This window comes from Medicago sativa, chromosome 2 (assembly GCF_051527215.1).
Source record: "Medicago sativa cultivar Bolivia chromosome 2, Bolivia_mono, whole genome shotgun sequence".
NCBI classification, from domain to species: Eukaryota; Viridiplantae; Streptophyta; class Magnoliopsida; order Fabales; family Fabaceae; genus Medicago; species Medicago sativa.
In genome coordinates, this window is record NC_140750.1 from 10,529,599 (window position 1) to 10,552,598 (window position 23,000).

At 33.5% G+C, this 23,000-nt stretch overlaps 4 protein-coding genes across 4 annotated transcripts; 3 read left to right on the forward strand and 1 right to left on the reverse strand.

Moving 5' to 3' along the window:
• Positions 1–379: 379 nt before the first annotated feature.
• Positions 380–7,497, reverse strand: LOC146944421 (F-box/RNI-like superfamily protein). Its single transcript, XM_085742802.1, has 7 exons — positions 6,917–7,497; positions 5,748–6,154; positions 5,464–5,649; positions 4,764–4,956; positions 2,250–2,326; positions 1,659–1,809; positions 380–1,007 (listed from the first exon to the last, which is right to left on the reverse strand). Exons 1-7 carry the CDS (start codon positions 7,442–7,444, stop codon positions 711–713), a joined length of 1,839 nt encoding a protein of 612 aa, XP_085598928.1. The 5' UTR covers positions 7,445–7,497; the 3' UTR covers positions 380–710.
• Positions 7,498–9,230: 1,733 nt separating this feature from the next.
• LOC146944422 (Mo25 family protein) lies at positions 9,231–14,898 on the forward strand. Its single transcript, XM_085742805.1, has 11 exons — positions 9,231–9,531; positions 10,478–10,642; positions 10,727–10,845; positions 11,956–12,030; positions 12,354–12,447; positions 12,554–12,613; positions 13,517–13,582; positions 13,686–13,784; positions 13,946–13,990; positions 14,372–14,474; positions 14,608–14,898. The coding sequence occupies exons 1-11, from the start codon at positions 9,409–9,411 to the stop codon at positions 14,676–14,678; spliced, it is 1,020 nt and encodes a 339-aa protein (XP_085598931.1). The 5' UTR covers positions 9,231–9,408; the 3' UTR covers positions 14,679–14,898.
• A 1,733-nt stretch (positions 14,899–16,631) lies between these two features.
• LOC146944423 (F-box protein CPR1-like) lies at positions 16,632–18,977 on the forward strand. Its single transcript, XM_085742803.1, has 2 exons — positions 16,632–18,054; positions 18,584–18,977. Exons 1-2 carry the CDS (start codon positions 16,814–16,816, stop codon positions 18,621–18,623), a joined length of 1,281 nt encoding a protein of 426 aa, XP_085598929.1. The 5' UTR covers positions 16,632–16,813; the 3' UTR covers positions 18,624–18,977.
• Positions 18,978–21,422: 2,445 nt separating this feature from the next.
• Positions 21,423–23,000, forward strand: LOC146944424 (BSD domain-containing protein). Its single transcript, XM_085742806.1, has one exon. The coding sequence runs from the start codon at positions 21,475–21,477 to the stop codon at positions 22,843–22,845; it is 1,371 nt and encodes a 456-aa protein (XP_085598932.1). The 5' UTR covers positions 21,423–21,474; the 3' UTR covers positions 22,846–23,000.

Consider the following 23,000-nt stretch of genomic DNA (forward strand, 5'->3'; position numbering starts at 1 on the left):
TTTACATTTGTTTGACTTTTATTTTTAAGATAATTTTTTTTATAATACTTTATGACACTTGTTAGGATAACCCATAAAAAAACATAGGAGTATTGAGAACCGCTTTAGCATCTTCCTAAATAAAGAACATTAAACAAGACCAACATCCCAATTTGTATAGGAGGTCCTCAATTTACCTAAATTATACGTTGCTTGCTTCTGCTATGTACTAAGGAAAAAGAGGGAGGAGCATAACATTAGTAACAATAATAGAAATGAAAATGGAGATGAAGAAAAACCATGCAAACTCCCCCAACAAACCAAAACCTATCAAAAATCCCTTCCTTTTTATAGGCAAAATAATTTATTGAAGATATAAAAACACTTGCTAACAAGAGACTAGCCAAATCAAAGCAAATATTTATTGTTCTGAACAAAGTTTTCTGAATTACATCAATATAACTTCACTATATCTATCCCCAAATCAATACAACACATTTTTTTTATTAGCAAAATAAATAAATACAACACATTTTTAACTAAGCCTATTGGTTCCTATCCTCTTGCAACTCCTACGACAAGATATCTGGAGTGTTCATGAGGCTAAAATATGAAAATTAGTATCAGAAATACTTTATTGATGAAGGGAACAAAAGCTCTGTTTATTTATATTCACACACCATAGTGTAAAACGCATGAGGATATGCATAATTATTATGTCACACGGAAGTCTAAAGATCCACACACAAGTAGGAAATGACAGAGCCTGCCCGGCGCTTGGTCCGGTTGCTAACCTTCCACTTCTCAACAAGAACCTTTTTTATGTTGGGACAACTAGAAACCACAGTGGCCACTCCAGCTGAAGTTATGCTAGAGCAATAAACCATATGACATGATTCTAACATGGTGCATCTTTTTACAAGATGAGCTAAACCAACATCCGATATTTGACGGCAGTGGGAAAGTACTATTTCTTTAAGCAATGGACAGTTTTCTCCCAACTCAGCCATAGCCATATCGCCCAAATTCTGCAGTTGTATTGAGCAATGTAATGAAAAGAAAAAAGAAAAGGAAAATCATAACAATAAAATTGCAAGACTTCATTAGGGCATAGCGTATAAGGCGACCATATGTTCATGTGTACAAACTTACGCTCATCCATACCGATTACAGAGAGAGCATGGGCATTCCACAAGACAATTGAGAAAACTATTTCTAAAACATTTCTAATCTTCCTCACTTCAGACAACAACCATCCTAATATATACTAGTAAGCCTAAGAAAAGTTTGGCATCATAATGTAGGGGATGTATCAAGTGGATTTTTTTTATGCGAGAGAAGAATAAATCTTAGCCATGCAACAATTAGACAAATTGTCAAAGATTAGAAATTATTCTTTTCACCCAAAAAAGTCACATTGACTTCATGTATAAAACTTAACCATTCATGAATAGAATAGGCCTTCTCACTAGTTACATTATATATCCCGTAAGGGGCTACAACATAGCAAATGCATGCTAGCATATATGCAGTCCTGACCATGTGCATAGCTAAATGTCTAAATCATAAGAACTAAAACTGAATCAAAATAGCACAAGAAATTCCTCAAAGAAAACCACATCCGGTAACTTAAAGAAACCACATCACTTTGAGTATAAAGGAGAGACTTGAATACACACCTGCAGTACACTCACATCCAGATAACAAAGTTGAGGGGAACCCCTTGCAATGGCTATCAGTCCAACATCTCCAATTTGGTGGCAACCACTTACATTCAGATAATGAAGGGAACAGCCCTCAGCTATAGCAATAAGGGCCCCATCACCCACCCTAGCAGTTTAACAAAGCCGTTAAGAATTAAGATCGCCATCATTCACGATAAAAAATACAGAAAATGCTCAGAAGTAATCGAGAGCAAGCCGGTCATTTCAGAAAGAAACTAAAAAGAAATAGACGTGATATGAATTCTCTAACATCAATAATTATAACAATAATGAATTATTATTATGATGATGATAATAGGAATGTTAAGAATACACTTTTTTTACACAAACTTGAACAAACTTATTATGATTAGTTCATTTCCTATAAAGTCAACACAATTTCTAAAAAATAATAAATTTATGATGGAATTAAATTGAGTTTTAGAAAAAACGAACCAGCCATAAAATATTTCAACAGCATGTTGCAAAAGCTTCTCTAATAAAAACCATAAGATAATAAAATACAAATGGAGAGGAAGAATAAAAAAACTGTGAATAAGGTCTTACCTATCACAGAATCGAATGCTAAGATCAGTTAGAGACTTGCAGTTTTCACCAACAGCAATGATCCCCTTATTGCCAATCTATTATAGGACAAAGAAAGCATGAAACATCAGGACAGAGCCAAAAATGTATAAACATCTTTATCTTATATAAAACTCACTTGGTTGAATAATAAAAAATTGGTTTACTGCTTAAATTGGATATATAATGAATATTTACTTTTATTGAGAAAGAAGAAAAACAAAAGTGCATAAGGGAATTCAAGTATTTTACACGAGAGCTATAGTGTGGATTACTCAGTATCCTCAAATAAATTAACCATATTCCTCGGTTACACTTCGGATGAAAAAACAGCATTATACTCTTTGAAATGTGAATAATTCAATCATGTCATAGTGCAAAGAGAGCCTGAATGGATAATAAGTAAATATGGATCAAACAAAGCCAAGCCTCTTATTCTAAAAAACCAAAATAACAACGCATAGCATGTAGGGAGGAGACATCACAGGACAAGTCCACAAGTTACTTGCAATTGGGTAGTATAATCTTTGTAAAACAAAAAAAAAGTTATTTACAGATTATTCATTGAATCGTCTTTATTCTTTAATGCAACGTATGTACCCTATCCCTTCTTCAGAGAGGGCCTGCTATCTGTTGGCTTAAATCCAGAACAAAAGACTACAAGTAGGTATTCATCAAATAAGGAACCTTGGTCAAAGCACAGCAAATGGAAGTGATGAAAACATCAAAAGCAGATCCATTTTCTTCCTTTTAATGGAAATGAGTAAGGATATGGGGGGTCAAAATCAAGATCTTACCAACAATCGGAAGGTGGGTAAGAGATTACAAACCATGGAATAGTAACACGAATCATAATAAAATCCTATGAAAATGTCAAAACATACTTTAATTTTATGAACACTGATCATGATAATATAGATTTTATTTTTTTTTTTAGTTATTTTGTTGTTAATTTTTTAATACTAATTTATATTTAATGGTGATCAGGGAATAGGTCAGTTCAGAATTACCAGAGAAGCCTAAAATTTGCATGATCCTAGTCTATAATGTCCAAAACAAAGGCTGCCAGGTAAGTTGTACACGAAAAAAAAACACCCAATCCATCAAGCACCAAAACAGGTCTCAATTGGATGAAAAGTTTTGAAGAACAAAACAGCAACAAGGGAGCACAACAGAGTTTCAAACCGGTAGAGCTTGAAAAAGAGGAAGAAACAGGGACCAGCAACAGCAGAGTTTAAACTTTCAAAGAGCAAACCAGAATAACAATGACACAGATGGAAGGGAATACGACTGGGTGGTTGTTCCAAACAAAGAATAGGAAAATACGGCTTCCAAAATAAGGTTGGTTATAGGATTTTTGGGAAAAAACAAGTCTTCACTCAAAATCGGCTTGATTGCTTTATTTTAAAGGATTTATGGGTAAGATTGCCAATCCTATAATATCTTGTTCCCATCAAATTGTATTCCGGCATGAGATTTCTTCCAAAATTTGTTTGATTGCTTGATCTTACAGGGTTTGCGGGTAAGAGTGCCAACCCTATCCTATCAAATTGCATTCCAGCATGAGTTTGAGATTGTTGAACCTGTCAAAAATCAATATTATGCGACTATACAATCTAAATGGCAAATTTGACTATCTTGGCGGGGAGAGAAAGAGATATAGCTATTTTTTTCACTCACAGTATCTCAGAAAAGAGGCCCCAAGATTAATATGCTTTCTGTTTGGTCGGGAGGTATGTTAACTCTTTTCACAAATTGTTCCATCACTTCTGTTTTGCTGGGAGGTAAATAAACTTTTGCCACAAACTGTTCCATCACCAGGGATCGAACTGAGGTACCAGTCGAGCCCATCCCTTTAGATGGAGTGCATTTACCATCTGTGTCCAACCTCATGGTTAAAGAGATAGCAATTTGGGATATCTTTAGTACAATAACTTCGCAAAAATGCATTTTAAATGAAATAGTTATGACCGAATTAGAATACACTAATAATGGAAAAACAGAGTTCCGCATTTAAAATTTTTACCTAAAATTAAATTTGTAAGCGTGAGTTGTTTTGTTTGGACTGTGTTAAGGTATAATGATATCTGAATGTGAAGTCACCAAATGGAAAATAAATTACTATGAAATATTTTAATACTATAAAGTGCCTGTTTGGGCCCACGGTGGAAGAGGGCCAAAACCAAGTTTTCTCTAACGCTACAATTCTCAGCTTTGGAAAATCACGGCAAATCATGCATTGGACAGCGTGCACCGTGAAAAAAACGTGATACCAAACACTGCAAAAGACAAGTTAGTAGAATCATGTGTAATGTGTGTCAGTATTAAATCTGGCCAAAATGAACAACACCACCATCCTAGTCTATAATGTGCAGGATCACAGGATGTAGTTTGAAAGTGGAGCCATCCAAAAAACATGTTGGAAGCCTAAAATGAAGCTACACATACAGAATGACATTTTATATAGAAAATCAAACATGAACACGGATGGAGTACCTCATAACAGCGACGGATATGAAGCTTCTTTAAATTCCTGCATCCAGTAGCTATACCACACATGGCTTCATCTCCAATGCTTGAACAATCTACCAAGTGAAGAGCTTGCAAGAATTGACATCCCTTTCCAACCTGAAGAAGCCCAAGATCGCCAATTCTTTGGCAGTAAAGCAATGCTAACTCAGAGAGATGTCTGCCCAATAGAGAGATAAGATTAGCATCATGGAAAAATTTAACATTTTAGAACTTGAGTCACAAAAAATTATGTCAACATAACAAAAGCTAACATTCAAATATGACCACTTCCAGTTTTATTCATTTCTGTACAAGTTAAAACGAGTAAGTGATGTTCACAAAACAGATCAGAAGATGATAAATGGTAAAGATGAATTAAGTGAAGTTCAAATAACTAAAATACATAAAATTCACCAGGTCAAAACAAATTGTGTGTGTTTCTTTAGAAGTGAAAACCAGTATGTGATGTGCACAAAATTGATCAGAGAAAGATAGATGATTGCAGTTACAAGATACAGAAAGACTGAGAGTCTAAATATAAATCTTCTTTTGTAAATTCTTTCATGAATCTAATTCCATTTGATGACTCTTTCTTAAATGTATTGTTTGTACTTTATACAGCATACATGAGTTTCCAGTCCATGCATCTATAACATATTACAGTTTCACTTAGAGAAAAACATACAGGCATGATTTCCCAACAGAATCAAGTCCCAAAGTTCCAATGTTGTGGCATCCATTGACTTCAAGATGAGTAAGTTCCTTGCACCCAGTTGCAATTGCTTCCAAGCCCTTGTCACTTAGGAAATAGCAATCACTTAAAGTCAAATTCTTTAACTTCTTACATCCATTTCCAATAGCACGCAAACCCCTGACAGGAACATTAATAAAAACGAAGAATATTACGAGATAGTTACATAGTTAAATGAAGTAAAATCCTCAAAAAGCAATCATGAGAAAGCAGCTCACTTATCAGTAAATCGCTGAAAACTATATAGAGCCAATAACTCCAGAGATAAACAACTAACGCCTACAGCTTTCAAAGCATCATCTGTAAGATTAATACACTGCAGCTTTAGAGATTTCAAATGTGGACATCCTTTAGCCACTGCAAGCACCCCTTGATTGTGTACAAACTCGGAATCCAAAGACAAAGTCTCAAGGGATCCACAGTGTGATGCTACAGCTTCCATTGAGATGTCAGTTATTTTTGCACAAGCCGCTACACCAAGAGATTTTAATGATTTCCCCACGCCTAAAGCTAATTCAACCAAACCCGTATCAGTCAAGCCTTCACAGAAACGCAGATTCAAGTCTTCAAGTTGCTTGCAACGCTGTCCAACAGCAGTTAAGCCTTGATCTCCAACGTAACAACCCTAAAAGGATAATATCACTAGTTATTATACCAATAAACATGCATCATTCATACCAGATATCTTCTAGAAACCTATATATTGATAGAGTAGCAATTCAAGTGAAGCATTGATAGGGAAAACAGATTGGACCTCAATATCTCATTTTTTATTTTATTTTATTTTTGGTTTGTAGATAAAGTGGCACACATCACTTTGAAACCACACATACAACTGAAGGTCCCAGCCCCAGGTAAAGGTGTCCATCTTATCAATATTGGCTTATTTGAGTTTATCGATTGACATAAGCACGTGTGAGATTGTTTGGGAGAGCTATGAATGTAACCAACTTATGAGTATGACATATCCATAATTTGGTTTTAGCTTATTTTCATAAACTCTCCAAGATAGCTTATGAAAACAGCTTATGACGCTTAATATTTAAACAGTTTGACTTTATTTTATCTTTTCTTATAAATATAATTTGTACATAAGCACATATATGATAACCTTGTATAAGCATTTAATTAAGTTGTTTATCCAAACAAGGCCTTACGACACTACAAAAGCTTAATTTTCAATTCAAATTATCTACATAAATTATTCAATCAGCAATCACTCTTCACAAATCACCATAAAACATTGTTTTCCTATAAAGAAGTTAATTTTCTTTCCTATTTAACCAAAAACCAACTTCCATAATTTAATTGCAAAACATGTCTTAAACCTAAACACGTGATCTATGTTCCAAGGAAATGAAATATTATAAAAAAGCAAAAAAAAAACCTGCAAATCCAAGGATTTCAAAGAAGCACATTTGGAAGCAAGAGAAGACAATCCAAAACTAGTAACATTAGAACACCAAATCAACTTCAATTTCTCAAGCTTAGGAAACCCATCAGCCAACGCAACCAATCCATTATCAGACAAACACAACGAATCAAACTCATTCTCTTCGGAAGAAGAAGAAGAAGAAGATCCAATTCTCTTATTAACATAATGCAATTTCAACGACGAAGCAGGGGAGGAATTCTCACGTCGTCTCCCCAATTGAACGGGAAGAGAAATCGAGAGACGTTCGTCGATGTGAACGGCAGTGATGTTGAAGAAACGAGAAGCGAGAAGCTGAACGAAGAGGTCGGGTGAGCCGGTTGCGCCGATGCGAATGGAAGAGCGGGTGAGACGTTCGAGGCGGAGCCAGCGGTTGCAGACGAGAGAGGCGGCGTCGCGGGTGGGTTTGGAATCGAGGCGGCGGAAGATCTCGACGATTAGTTCGTCGGGGAGACACGTGTTGATCCAATCATGGCCTTTCATTGCTATTGCTATTGCTATGACAAAAGTGAAGGTTGTTGTTGAATTGTTGAAATGAAGGTGAGAGAGTACATATGATATGATATGTTGGATCTGTAGAATACAGTTGCGTACGTACGGTGTGCTGTGGTTATCGTTATTGTTGTTTTTTTATTTGTCGCCGAATCAGACAGAGTTAACTATGGTTATCAAATAAATAGTACCTCACGAATACTCACACCAATAAATATTAAAATTATTTTATTTTTAAAAATTATTTTATCATTATTTCAAAAAAAATAAAAATTATTTTATCATATATTTATAGAATACTACATATATTACACGCATATACTTGATTACTTTTAAGATACTTCACATATTTATATATTAAAAAATATAAAGACATATAATGATGAAACCAACACAAATCAATTCAAGGTGGGAATTTTCAATATCCCTTAACAAAAAAATTAAAAGCATAATTTTTTTATTATAAAAAAAATATGTTAATGTATTTTAACTCTATCGTAGCATGAATTTAAAAAATTATGTGTATTTTTGTATTCGTGTCGTATCAAAAACATTACTTGGCAACATACATACCTACTTTTAGACAAGCATGTCCCAAATTAAATATTATGTTTATCCAATTTAGTTTTAAAAGTTAAAACAGAAAATTAGTTTTGTCAAAAAAAAAAACAGAAAATTAGTTTTTCACTTTCTAAGACTTTGTTTGGGAGTCTGGAGGGGAAGGAAAGGAAAGACTTTGAGGGGTGCAAAATATGAGGAAAAATGGAGAAATTTTTCAATTTTTTTAAAAGAGTAGTTTTTTAGAGAATGATAAATTAATGCATATGATTACTTGATTTTTAATTTTAAAAATATTATAACAACATAGATTAAATTTGAAGAATTCTTATTAACCCTCCAAAACTCTCCCCCAATACAATTTTTTAGTTCCTCCAAATGAGGAAGGTTTTGTATTATGAAGAAAAGTTAATCCCCCAAAGCACTCTTTCCCATTTTCCTTTATTTCTTCTACTTGCTCATTCCTTTTTTCCCAACCCTTCCCCTTCCTTCCCCTCCAAACTCGCAAACAAAGCCTAAGGCTTTGTTTGCGAGTTTGGAGGGGAAGGAAAGGAAAGGCTTTGAGGGATGCAAAATATGAGGAAAAATGGAGAAATTTTTCAAATTTTTTAAATAAGTAGTTTTTTAGAGAATGATAAATTAATGCATATGCTTACTTTATTTTTAATTTTAAAAATATTATAACAACATAGATTAAATTTAAAGAATTCTTATTAACCCTCCAAAACCCCCCAAAACCCTCCTCCAATACAATTTTTTAGTTCCTCCAAATGAGGAGGGGTTTTGTATTATGAAGAAAAGTTAAACCCCCAAAACCATCCTTCCCATTTTCCTTTATTTCTTCTACTTGCTCATTCCTTTTTTCCCAAGCCTTCCCCTCCCTTCCCCTCCAAACTTGCAAACAAAGCCTAAGGGAACAAATTAGTCGAATTAGTATGAAAAAGTTAGGCAACAATTTGCTGCAAGAGTTGTGAGAATCAGATTGGGTCTATTCCTCCTCTCAATTTGTTATAACTATGGTTTTGATTAATATATTTTTTTTATAATATGGTTGATTAATTTTAACTAAGGTTGATAATAATACAAATAATTAAAGTGGTCCCTTAAAAAAAAACTAATAATTAAAGTGGTAGCTATGAAAAACAAATGAGGAAAAAGAAAAAGTAAAGAAAGAAGAAAATAAAATATAAAATAAAATAAAATAATCCTTCTTTCTTCCACTTCGATGGTATTTGCTATGTGGTTGATTATTGTTGATGATGACGAACTCGTAGATCATAATTACTTTGCAACAATGATGAATAATTGAAATCAAAACAAGAACAACCACCATTTTCATTTCTTTCTTTTCATCCCAACAACATCTAGAAACACAGAACAAACATCATCATCGTATCATGTCGTTTTCGTTCTTTAAGGTTTCGAGGCCTAAAACGCCGCAGGAAGTTGTCAAGTCTATCAAAGAGAGTCTTATGGCACTCGATACCAAAACTGTTGTTGAAGTTAAAGCTCTTGAGAAGGTAACCCATTTGTGATTTACACGCTAATTACCACCCCTTTGTTCTAAATTTTCAATTACTCTATCTGGGTCTTCGTTTTTTCAGTTAAAGTTTCCGTTTTTAATCATGGGTATGTATTAAATAGATGATTTTAGAAACTTTTGCTTATTTGTTTATTAGTTTAGTGTGTTTTGTGCTGCAAAAAGATATGATTTTTTACCTGAAAACTGATTGTTGTTAAGTAGTTTTGTTGGAGAAAACAATAATCACTGAATTAGACTTTACGTAAATAATAAATTATTCTAATTTGCTAGTATTATGCTTTTTGAAGTGTGTTACTTGTTTCGTAAATGAAGGAGGTTACTCTGATTCTAAGTCATCAATGCTTTCTGATGGAAATTGGCTGTGTTGTTATATACTTCTATAATTGTCTCTTTATAAGAAGGTCATTTTTGCTTCCAATTGGGTTATGATATCTGTTAAAATAAACCCAATTTTGTGAAAATAAAATAGTTGGTAACTTTTTAGAGAGTAAAAGAAGATAGCATTTTGTTTGGGCCGTCTTCAGTAATGGCACATCTGATGGTTGTTGAATATGAACTTGTAGATTTAACACTCTTTCAAGTTAATACAGCGTGGACCAAACAAGCACTAAAATTACTCATAAATATATGGAAAATGCTTGTTGGCATGAAGACTAAAAAAGCTCGACTAGCGACGGATACGTTTTAGCCGGCCCTTGGATGAAACATGGCACTTTTATTCTCTCTATCATGTATTGTATTTCAACATTTGTCATATGCGTCATCAGTTTGTCCGTCGTGGGTATATAAGTCATGCCATATATGCCCTGAGTGTTATCATTTTGTTGTCCATAGATACGTTCCAGTGATATTATGCCTTTCTCTTACTTGCAGTTATTCTACAGTGGTTACTGGTTATTGATGCTTGTTTTACTTTATTGTAGGCTTTAGAGGAAGTTGAAAAGAATTTCGTAACAATGAGAACTATGCTTTCTGGAGATGGAGAATCAGAACCGAATTTAGATCAGGTTTCACAGCTTGTGGAGGAAATCTGCAAGGAGGATGTTCTTACTCTTCTAATTCACAAGTTGCCTATACTTGGATGGGAAGTAAGATTCAGATACACTACACTATCATATGCATGCAGTTGACTTAACTGGTTGCTCATCGTGGGTGCATGAATTTTGATACAGGCTAGAAAGGATTTAGTCCACTGTTGGACGATATTGTTGAAACAAAAGGTTGATTCCAATGATTGCTGTGTAGAATACATTCAACAACACATTGAATTACTAGACTTTCTTGTTGCATGGTAAGTTTTTCAATGTGTTGCTCCTTTTCTGTTGCCATCACCTTTTCTGTTGCTCCTTTTTCAATGTGTTGTCACTATTGTTCGTAATTGTATTCAAGTTGGTTGGCTTAAACTGATGCTCTATGCCAAATTGGAAACATTATATATTGGTTTTTCTTTCAATGTCTTTTGGATCCTTGTTCCTGATAAGAAGTCTGAAAAATTTGGTGAAGGATTGCATTCGTAGTTGTTTTTAGTTTGTGAAACTGATATCACACATGATCGTATTCTATTATAATCATTATGTTTATGCCATTAAAGTGCTTCTCCAATTTTCGAAGAACTGAATATAAATGCCAAAAGATGACATAATGTTCTATCATAGATCATTGAAAAATTATGGCAGTTCCAACTTTTTATGGCGGTTCTAACATAGAATGTTGAATTGATACAATATAATACTGAGTTGTTTATTTTAAAATTTCATATTTGATACAACAAAAGTATTTCTTCCTTTAAAGCAATTATTAAAAGACCTTTCCGCTAAATTTAGAGTAGAAAGTGAACCTAGTTGTCTGTGCATTAAATCATGGATGGAACTTAATTTTCTTGTTTTGTTAAGGATTGGTTTGGAAATATATCAGAATCTTACACTCGCTTTTATGTGCTCATAAGTATTTCGTCATCCATTTTGAAATGAGTTTTTGGACGAAAGGGGATTTTGGTAGAAGCTACTTCTGATTTTGCATTTTTTTTTCCGCTCACGATTCAAATTTAACCAAATTAAAACTACCCCGAGAATATTATAGAGATATAGCATGTGGCATTCTATTGCCTTTTCCTTGAAAGTTTATTTCTCTTTCATCAAATGAAAAATTGAAAAACACTTTTACTTACAATACTTTGAAGATTATAGTCTAGGGTATATAAAATTGATTCATGCAAAACGGTTTCTTACAACATCATTGATTGCAAAAATGATTTTTCTAAAATCAGGTATCTTACAGCATTCTGAAACACATTCAGTTTCACTGTCTACGTAAGTAAGCAATTGTTTAGCTACATGATCAATGTTCTTAAATATGATTAGTTTAAGCAGTTGCTGATATCTCTGTATCTGTTTCCAACCAGCTATGATAACAAAGAAATTGCCCTGAGCTCTGGCATAATGTTGCGGGAGTGCATCAAATTTCCGAATCTTGCAAAGTAAGATATTTTGGGTTGTCATCAGATGTTCTTTTTCCTAATTGCTCTCTCCCTGTTTTTATTTATTTATTTTTTATTTTTTTTCATTCCGATATCTTCATCTCTGTTTCTAAAAAAAGTAGATTCTAATATTGGGATAATATACTGTGGTTGAGCTTGAGGATGATGAAAGTCGTTTCTTAAAAAAGTTAACTTTTTTGACAAATAAAAGTTAACATTTGATTATCAATGATTATTTAGGCATGTGCTTATCATGCAATCTATTAGAAAAAGGTGAGTCCGTTGCACTGTTTTAACTTTCTGATTTTTTTGGGTGTTCTCAGATACATATTGGAATCAGCAAGCTTTGTGTTGTTCTTTAAATATGTAGAGTTGCCTAACTTCGATGTAGCATCTGATGCATTTTCCACGTTTAAGGTCAGATTTGAATTCTTTCGTTATCTCTTAAATTCCCATAACTACTTATCTTGATGTTAGTCTACAGCCATTTCATACATATATTTTGGATATGCTTGCTTTTCAGGACCTTCTTTCTAAACATGCAACTGTTGTCGCTGAATTTTTGACAACTCACTACGATGAGGTTTGCATCCTCCTTAACATACTTATCTGATTTGAACATATGAAGGCAGCATGAAAATGCTGCTTGAGAAAAAATTATGCTCCTCAGTTGAATATTTTCACCAAGGAGATCAAGGGCCTGTTTATTACAACTTCTGTTGTGAAAAGATCACTTATTTAAAAAATAAATAATAATAACCACTGTTGGGAGTTTCTATCCGTTTGTTACATATATGTTAAAAAATGAGAATCTGAAGACAAAAAAAGTTAAAAAATTGGTTCAAATGAGAGGCTGTTTTCTGTAGCTTCTCTCAGAAATCATTTTCGATAGAGAAATGCTGTATATTGCGAGAGATAGCTCCGCGGAAAAATAGCAAACGTTTACCATTGGCCACTTTAACACCATTCCTCCATGATTTCCGCTAACAAACAACTTAAAAGTTTGACCATGCTGTAAAAATAAAGCATGTATACGTAGCAGTACTATTAAGAATGACCAACTTGCAATTGTAATGGTGCCTTAATAAAAAAAATAACTAAATTCCAATTGTGAGTGCATTCACGCTTTTCGCGTTTTTTTCGTGAGAAAATTTTCGCATTATATAGCATCACTCTTTCGATAAATGTTTTTCTTTTTTGAAAATGATTTTCATTATGATAAAAAAACACAAAATGGCTTCAACCTTTTTTAAATATCTCTTAATTATTGAATTTAAAATCACTTTTTGTTTATAATCATAACAAATGGAAAATCTCCTGGAAAATAATTTAACCGAGTAGTCGTTCTTTCTGAGATAGTAAGTGTTCTGCACCCTACTCTCATCTTTGAACATGTGCACGGAGCATACTACGTACTCAATGATTGGAGTGGTTTCATTTTACTCCGTTATACCCGCACTTTTCTAATAAGACTTCTTGTTCTCAGTTCTTTGATCAATACGAGAAGCTCTTGACATCTCCTAATTATGTCACAAGGAGGCAGTCTATAAAGGTCTGTTCTGGCAACACTTCTTTTATTTATTTTTAAATTTCTGACCTTTTTTTTTTTTATGTACATGATTTTTAACAATTGAATTTAATTATATGGATTTTAGCTTCTCTCGGATTTTCTCTTGGAATCACCCAATGCTCAGATAATGAAGCGTTACATCTTAGAAGTTCGTTTTTTGAAAGTCATGATGACATTGTTGACGGTACGACTTTTCTTAATCCTGCGTCATCGTGTGACATTCCTGTTTTCTGCAGTATACACTACTGAACATGTTCCTTGTTTCTGCTAGTGTTGTGTAACTTGGTTTCTTTTTCTATCTGTCGTCAACACTATTTATTTGATGTTATTTTATGGATTGAGCAGGATTCAAGTAAAAACATTCAGTTATCAGCTTTCCACATTTTCAAGGTGATTTTTCCCCTTCAAATTTATACAATGAGCTCATCCTTTTGGCGATTTATAAAAGAATATAAACCATATTTATGCCCGTTAATCAAATGTAACTGCGATTACTCAACCCCATTCTTTGTAAAGTTTTGTGTGCTTAGAGAACTCAAGAAGTCTTGTTTACATTTATCATGTTTACTGTAACAAGTCGAATTTTTTTTTAATAACAGGTTACTTTATGAAATGCTTTAATGTATTTATTCTAGTTGGCAAAAGAGACTTAAATTTATGCGCCAAAGTTCATTTCTTATTGTATAAGATATTATATGCAATGCACATTTTAATATTTTTTTTTCCAATCATTTGAGTTTTAGTTTTATCTTTTCTTATATGTTTATCCAGATTTTCGTTGCTAATCCTAATAAGCCGCGAGATGTAAAAATAATTCTAGGGAAGAACAAGGGGAAGCTGCTAGAATTACTTCATAATCTATCTCCGGGAAAAGGTTACTGTGCTTTCAGTTGATTTAAAACTTACAATTACATTGTATTCATCTGAATTTTCATTCTGTGGTTCTCAATTATTGAAATAAAGTTTATTTGATGAGCTATTAATTTTATCTCTTTTGCGGTTTTTAGGTTCAGAAGATGAGCAATTTGAAGAGGAAAAAGAGTTTATCATCAAGGAAATTGAAAGAATATCAGTCTAAGTGATTTATTCTACAACAGTTGTGTTTGATTCTATAACAATAGTTTTTTTTGTGTATATTCAAATCTAATTTGATGCAAGGATTTCATGTTGGTGTCTGTGAGCAAGTAATGTGTTGGAAGGTCCATGAGTTTTTATGTGGACAAGACACCATTTTTATTAGTATTGTAATACAAACTAAATTAAAAGCGTCAACTAACAACGTTGCTTTGATACTAAAAGTAAGTAGGTGAATTCTTAATTATAAACAAAAAGTAGGTAGGTAAATTTCACCAAGAAGATATAGTAATAAGGTGAAAATGTTAGTACAATTCGCTAAGATCTTGATACTGGTATTATGATTCTCAATGTATCATAAATTTAGCTTCTCCTAATGGTGTTGGGTTGAGATTTGCTCCTCTAAACTGTTTAGATTTGATTTTATTTGGTGTTAATTTCAGTGAATTAGTTTAACTTTTTTAAAAAAAGAAAATGATTCTCACTATATGATAAAGTTTTTGTTCATTGACTTTGAATTTTGAAATAAGATTTTCATCGACTTTAACTACCATTGCACCAAACAACTTTTATGTCATTTTTTTTTTGACAAGAACAACTTTTATGTCATATACAAATTTTTAAATGTATTTATTACTTCTTTTTTTCAAATATATATTTTATTAACATTGCAAACTTGTCTTGAAATATAAAAAATAATATTGAATAATATTTATAACAAAAGATAATTTAATAATAACCACACATATTTCATGTGATTTTTGTTGCAAAGTTCAATAAAAAGAGAGGGAGTAGTTACATGGACCACACTCAAATTATTAAAATAATCTAACAATCTCTCATTTGGTTTATGTGACGACTTGAAGATTCAACGTTAAACTATAATTATGCATTAAAATTATCAAGTTGTTGTCATCTTTAACTAAACTAAAATGATTAGAACATGACACTCATAAATTATTCATCAACTTGATTTCTTCCATGTATCACATATCAATATAATGGATCACAAATCAATATAATTCAAACAACTTTAGGGTACCTTAATTTGTGTATTTCAGATCTTTTAAGAAACACTTTTTTCATCACATCGAAACAATAATGTATAGCATATTTTCTGGATTCCTTCAAAAAAAAAAAGCATATTTTCTGGATAACAAGAAAATAAACCACACCCCTTTCAAAAAAAGAAAATAAACCACACCATAACCTTAGTTGAATTCATAAACATCATACATCTCATACCCTAATAACCACCATCTTAAAATTCAAATCACTTTTGTTTTATACCTTCATCCATTTCACCTTGAAAACATTATAACCACCGTACCCTAAGGATAAAGAGTAGTGATATTTTGACAACCATTTAGGTACAACCTTTAAGACAACTTTGGGCCTGTTTGGTTCAGCTTCTGCCCAGCCAAAAGCAATTCTCTACAGTGCCAAAAGCAATTCTAGCCAAAAACAACGTGTTTGGTTTGGCTTTTCAGAATTGCTTTTATCCTCCAAAAGCAATTCTCTATGAAGCTACAAATCCTAGCTTCTAACTTTTATAGAATCAATTATAAACAGTAAATTTTATATTTTATTATTACAACCTATTATTTTCCTTTATTGCCCTTTATCAATTCTCCTTCTTTATCAATTCTCCTTTAGTTATGTCTATTTTAGTAATTATACATTCAAAAGCAATTCTACATAATTGTATCCAAACATAAATAAGTTTGTTTAATCAATTCTACATAATTGCATCCAAACATAAATCAATTCTCTCATAATCAATCCTGTCAGAATCAATTCTATCAGAATCAATTCTGTCAGAATCAATTATATTCAAAGCTGAACCAAACACACACTTTGTTGTTCTCTCTTCTCATTGGTAAAAAACAATAGAGAGAGGAAAAAGAAGAGAGAGAATAAAAAAATAATGTGAGTATAAGAGAGAAAGTTGTACCAAAATAACCGTACAAATATCATTTCTAAAGGATAAAATCACAATTTTGGAGTGGCTAAGATGTTGGGTGCCTAAATCCTACAACCCCACAAAGGAAGAAACAAAAAACCCTAAACCCTACAACCTTCCTTCTAATGTGCCGCCGTAAAAACCCTAAACCCTAGAACGAACCTTCCTTCCTTCCAATGGCGGCCAATCTTCCGCCGGAAATACTCTCCGAAATCTTCTCTCGCTTACCAGTACGATCACTTCTTCGATTCCGATCAACTTCAAAATCACTTAAATCCTTAATAGATTCCCACAAATTCATCAACCTTCACCTAAAAAATTCTCTCAATTTCAACTTCATCCTCCGTCACAAGAACAACGATCTCTACCAACTCCATTTCCCTAACCTAACCACCGCCGTTCCACTCAACCTTCCTTTCCCGCGTAGCATCGATCCTTTCCCGCGTAACATCAATCCTTTCACGTGTACCAGCTTCACAACTCTTATCGGTTCATGTAACGGCCTCCTCGCCATCTCCAAAGGCCAAATCGCGTTCACGCACCCTTACGGCCCCAACGAAATCACTTTCTTCAACCCTAACACCCGTAAACATCGGATTATCCCTTTTCTCCCTCTTCCTATCCCTAACATTATTCAATCTGACAACATCAATCGCCTCTGTTTTTGCGCTCACGGATTCGGTTTTGATTCTTTATCCGGCGATTACAAACTTCTCAGAATCTCTTGGTTATGGGATCAACATAGCTGTTTTTATGATTCACATGTCAGACTCTTCAGTTCGAAATCAAACTCGTGGAAAATAATTCCTTGTTTTCCGTATGCTCTTCACTATGTTCAAACCATGGGGGTTTTTGTTGAGAATTCTCTTCACTGGATAATGTCTCGGAAACTTGATGTGTCACACCCTTGTTTAATTGTCGCGTTTAACCTAACACTTGAGATTTTCATTGAGGTTCCTCTTCCTGATGAAATTGGAGGTGAAGAACTTTCTGTTGCTGTTTTGGGAAAGTCTATTACACTTTTTGTTGCTGTTTTGGGAGGGTGTCTTTGTATGATTGTGAATTATCAAACTACTAAAATAGATGTTTGGGTGATGAAAGAATATGGATCTAGAGATAGTTGGTGTAAACTTTTTACGATGGTTAAATCGTGTTTCGATTTATCTTTGATTTCTGTGAGGCCTTTAGGTTATTCTAGTGATGGAAATAAGGTTCTATTGGAAATAGATTGTATGAAGCTGGTTTGGTATGATTTGAAGAGTGAACAAGTTAGTTGTGTTGAAGGAATTCCTAATTTGAATGAAGGATTTCCTAATATGAATGGAGCTATGATTTGTGTTGAAAGCCTTGTGCCACCTTCCTTCCATGTTGATAATTGTAGGAAGAAGGAGAATCATACAAGCAAGAGCAAGAGAAGGTACTTCTTATTGATTATCTGATATTTTGCTATGTATTAGTTAATGTCAGTTCAATGCACCCATCTTTTTGATTGATTGAAGTCTCTACCTTTGTTTATGTATATATTTCAAAAGAAACAAAAATTGACCACAATGTATGTTATGTGTTAGCTTAAGAGTTGACCTTGTGTCTAGCTATAGAGTTTGCTTAAAGAAAGTATTTTGGTATGAATTGCTCTTTTTTCCTTCATTATTTGAGATCTTCACTCCTAAATAATTATTTTGGCAAGCTCATTTCTGAATGTTGAGACTATTTCACCCTGCCGTGGTATGTAAAGGGAAGAAAGCTGTTGTTGAGAAATTGGCCTACCATGAAATTACTCTCAATTGGTCACATTGTTGTACATTTGTGACATTGTTAGAAATTGGCCTTCCATTGTGGAATTGACAGCTATTCTTTTGTGACATTGCTGAACTTACTTCGATTTTTTTGACAAAAATTGAACTTACTTTGATGAGATTCATTATATTCATTTTTTTTTTCTACAGGGAGGACTTCTTGTCCAAAGGATTTAAATTGAGATTGTAAGGGATGGAAGGAAGGACATTTGATGTGTTGCTGAAACAGGATTCTCAAGTTGTTTCTTGTGATGGAATTAGTCACCTTGGTTTGTGGGAATGGTTGAATTGATAATGACTGGAGCTGTGCCGATTTTTATCTCTCATTTTGAATTGTCCGAGATCACACCTTGTAAAAATCTCACATTAGGATGTGAAGAATTTGACGATGAATCCTCTCTCCCTATGGCCTCTCTAAAGGATCTTCTGCATTAGTCTTTTAGTTCTCTAGTACTGTTGAAAATGTTTATTACATCCTTGAGTATGAACATGAATTTCGAATCATTCTATATTTTAGTTCTATTGAAGCTGTTGAATTACCTGAGCTAACAAATATAATGATTGTTTGGTGGTGATTATGAAATTTAAGTTTAGGGATTATTTTAATCGTAACTTGCTGGTAGTTCCTTTTGTTATTAACAAAAAGCGTAGTGTCAATGCCATGGTGCAAAAGCTACTTTATGTGCCTATTTAGATTATAACAATTACATGTTTTGTATCAGCATTCTTTATCTGATTTCATTTACTTTGTAATTCTAAAGTTAGTTTGTTTATTTTTGGGAAGTGGAGATAGCTAGTTGTGCGATTCTGATCCTTATTATAGATCTGGTATACCAATGCATAAGTTGTAAACTTGTAATTTTGAACAAATAGTAGTATTTAGAAAGAAACTAAGTTGAGGAATTCCATACCAATTCTTCATAGAATGTCCTCTTCAATGTGCCCTGGTATCTGCCACAAACAACTTCAAAACAATTGCAGGATATTTTGTAAGCAAATAGTGTTGTTTTCTTTGAGAACTGATGTTGCTTATAAGTACTAATGATGCTGAGCAGATGCTAGTCTTGCATTTTTTGTTGTAATGTTCTACATGTTATACCAAACAATACAATCAACTAATATGTCAGACCTTTTTGAATCCAATTAGAGCATCTCCAACAAGGTTTTCATCATTGAGTTTCAAATACTATATAACAGTTCCATAATTTTTGTTTCCATTGGAACATATCTACGTGACAATGTGAGTTAAATAAAAAAGTGTAGAGTACCTTATTTAAGCTATCGTTCCATACAAATATAGAATTAATTATCTTTGCAATAAACCAACAAAAATCTCTTAAGTATAGAATATCAAAATCACTTTTTGTTTATAATCCGTAACAAATGGAAAATCTCTTGGATAATAATCTAACAAACTAAGTAGCCGTTTTTTAAGAGATAGTTAAACTTTAATGTGCCATAGGCCATAGCGGCATAGCCTACTCTCATCTTTGAACATGAGCATGGAGCATACTACGAACTCAATGATTGGGATTTAGATTGGTTTCACTTCACTCCGTTATACTCACACTTTTTTTTTTTTTGGTCTTAGAAGATACTCACACTTTTCTAATAGCACTTCTTGTTCCCAGTTCTTTGATCAATACGAGAAGCTGTAGACGTCTCCTAATTATGTCAAAAGGAGGCTGTCTGTAAAGGTCTGTTTGGCAACAATTTATTTTATTTTTTTAAAATTTCTGATCATCTTTTTAATGTACATGATTCTATAAAACAGGAATATCACACAGTTGTGTTTGATTCTATAACAAAAAAAAATTATGTGTATATTTCCATCTAGTTTGATGCAAGGATTTTATATTGGTGTTTATGATTGTGAACAACTAATGTGTTGGATAGTTCCATGAGTTTTTACGTGGACAAGAAATCATTTGGTTTGTAATGAAATACAAACTAAATTGTAAGTATCAGCAAACAACGTTGCATTGATACTAATATAAATTAGGCGAGTTCTTATTATAAAAACAAGTAATCATCAAGAAAATATATTAGTTACGTGAAAATGCATATGTAACCCCCAAAACAAACAAAAACTTATCATTTTGTTACTATAAGCTCCTTCAAATAGATAAACTTCTTAGTAACAATTTACATCAAATTTATGTTTACTTTCAGCATCTAATAGACGTGTATTAGAGGCTCAGCAACAAGTTGTTGCTTCTCACGGAACGGAACGTTGGAAATGTTGGTACTAAATAATAAGATTCAGTTGCTTTCTATTAATGAATATGGTTACGGGCTTATGGTTAATAGAAAAAGACCATAAAACAAAAGAAAGGAAATTTATTTTGCTTTTTGATTAGTCTTTGATTTCAATGAAATCCCAAAAACTATGACATATCTTCGAAGAAATGTAAAATGGATAAAAGAAGTAACTAAAGAATAGAGGAAATACCTTTCAAAAAAAGAAAAGAAAAAAAGAATATAGTAAATAGGAAAACTGTGAAAAATTAGGGGTTTAAAAGCTTTGCCTTTAAGAACTAATAAAAATATAGGGTAATGCTAACTTGTACCCTTGAAGCTAAAAAGGAAATGACTTTTGAATTGAAAAGATAAACTTTATAGAGGCTTATATAGTATAGTTTACGGTTTTTTTTATGCTAGCTGGAATTTGAATCGTGGACCTTACATATACTATATATTATATGTTGTCCACTTGTCTGCACTAATTATTATCCAATGAAATCAACCGGTTTTAATTTTTTTTACAATTTTAATTAATTAATAGTATAAATAATCTTTACACCCACTTTATATTGAATTAAATTCTATTTAAATTTAACCTTTTTAAATTTAAAAAATAATTTTTTTATATTATTTATTTATTTATTATTTAATAAAAAAATAATTTTAAGATTTGAATCGAAATATTTGGTTTATCGTTGTAGTCACTTGGTATATGTTATAATAATCATTCGCCATTGCTTTTGCCACCCAAATCAATCCCATCCGCCAATTTCTCCAAACAACCCCTTTCCACCGCCATGAACTTTTTCAAAACCGTTTTCTCCGACGAACCCGACTCCCCACCGTCACACAATTCCGATTCCGATCAACCCGATCCAGACCACCACGACACACCCACCGAAACCACCGCTTGGAGCTTCGGCGGCCTGATCCAAACCCTAGCATCTAAATCCGAATCCGTCCTCGAGAATTACCGCCGCGATCTCGAAGAATTCAGCTCCGGCTTGAAAATTGAAACATCCGTCATCCGTGACGCCGCCTCACGCGCCGTTAAAGACCTCCCTGCTTCTCTCGATGTCGGCGCCTCCGTCGCTCAGGAATCGCTTGAAACCGTTGGTCAAGCAATCGATGATATCGGCAGCACCGTTTGGAAATCGACGGCGCAGATTATCTCTCACGGTAGGGATTCTCTTTTAGCACCTGATTCTGATTCTGATTCTAATGATTCAAATAATATTAAGAGAGATTTGAGTAGTAGTAGTAGTGTTGGTGATTTGAAACGTTATAGTAGATTTGATGTATTGGTTCGTGCTCTTCAGAGTGATGTTAATACGTATTTGGATGAGCCTGAAGATTTGGTGAATTTCAATGAGTGGAAATTAGGGTTTGTGTTGGATGATAAGGTTGATGAGATTGAGAATTTGATTAAAGAAAATGATGTTGTTGATGAGATTTATGTGAAGATTGTTCCAAGTAAGATTGATGATGAGAGATTCTGGAGTAGGTATTTCTATAAGCTGCATAAGCTTAAGCAAGCCGAAGATGCAAGGGCGAAGTTTGTCAAGCGGGCTATTTCAGGTGATGAAGAGGAGGATCTGAGCTGGGATTTCGATGATGATGATGACGACGACGGGTATGAGCCCAAAGGTAGTATCAGTGGGGTTTCTAAACAGAAAGAGGATAATTCTGCTGAGGTTGCCTCGACCACGGGTGATGGTAATGCGGAGACAGTTAAGAATTTGAAGATTGAAAATGATGAGAAGGGTATTGCTGCTGAATCTATAATTGATGGAGGTGATGATAAGTTGGAGGAGGAGAATTATGATGACAATGTGGTGTCTAGTGTTTCTGTAACTGTGGGTGATCAAGATGATAAGTTGGATGTAAAAAATGTGGCATCAGAAGTGAAGACGGATAATGATAACAGTGGTGAATCGTGCAAGGATAGTGATATTTCAATTGTTTCAAGCCAGCCTTCCATGCCCGAGGAAGAAGACATTAGTTGGGATGAAATTGAAGACGTTGAAACCAATGATGAAAAAAGAGGGGATGCTAGTGCGTCTGAAAGTAAGATTGATTTGCGGAAGAGATTGAGTGCAGCAACTGCTGATGAAGATGAGGATCTTAGTTGGGATATTGAAGATGATGATGAAGCTGTCAAGTCATGACCAGATTATAGGGTCAGGGTCATTAGTGATTCAATTTATAAACACAAATTGCTCATTAAGTGTATACTTTTTTCTTGTTTATGAATGATGTAAATAACCTCTATTTTTTATGTATTATACAAGTTCAATGCATAAGGTAAGCACCAGTTGAATCA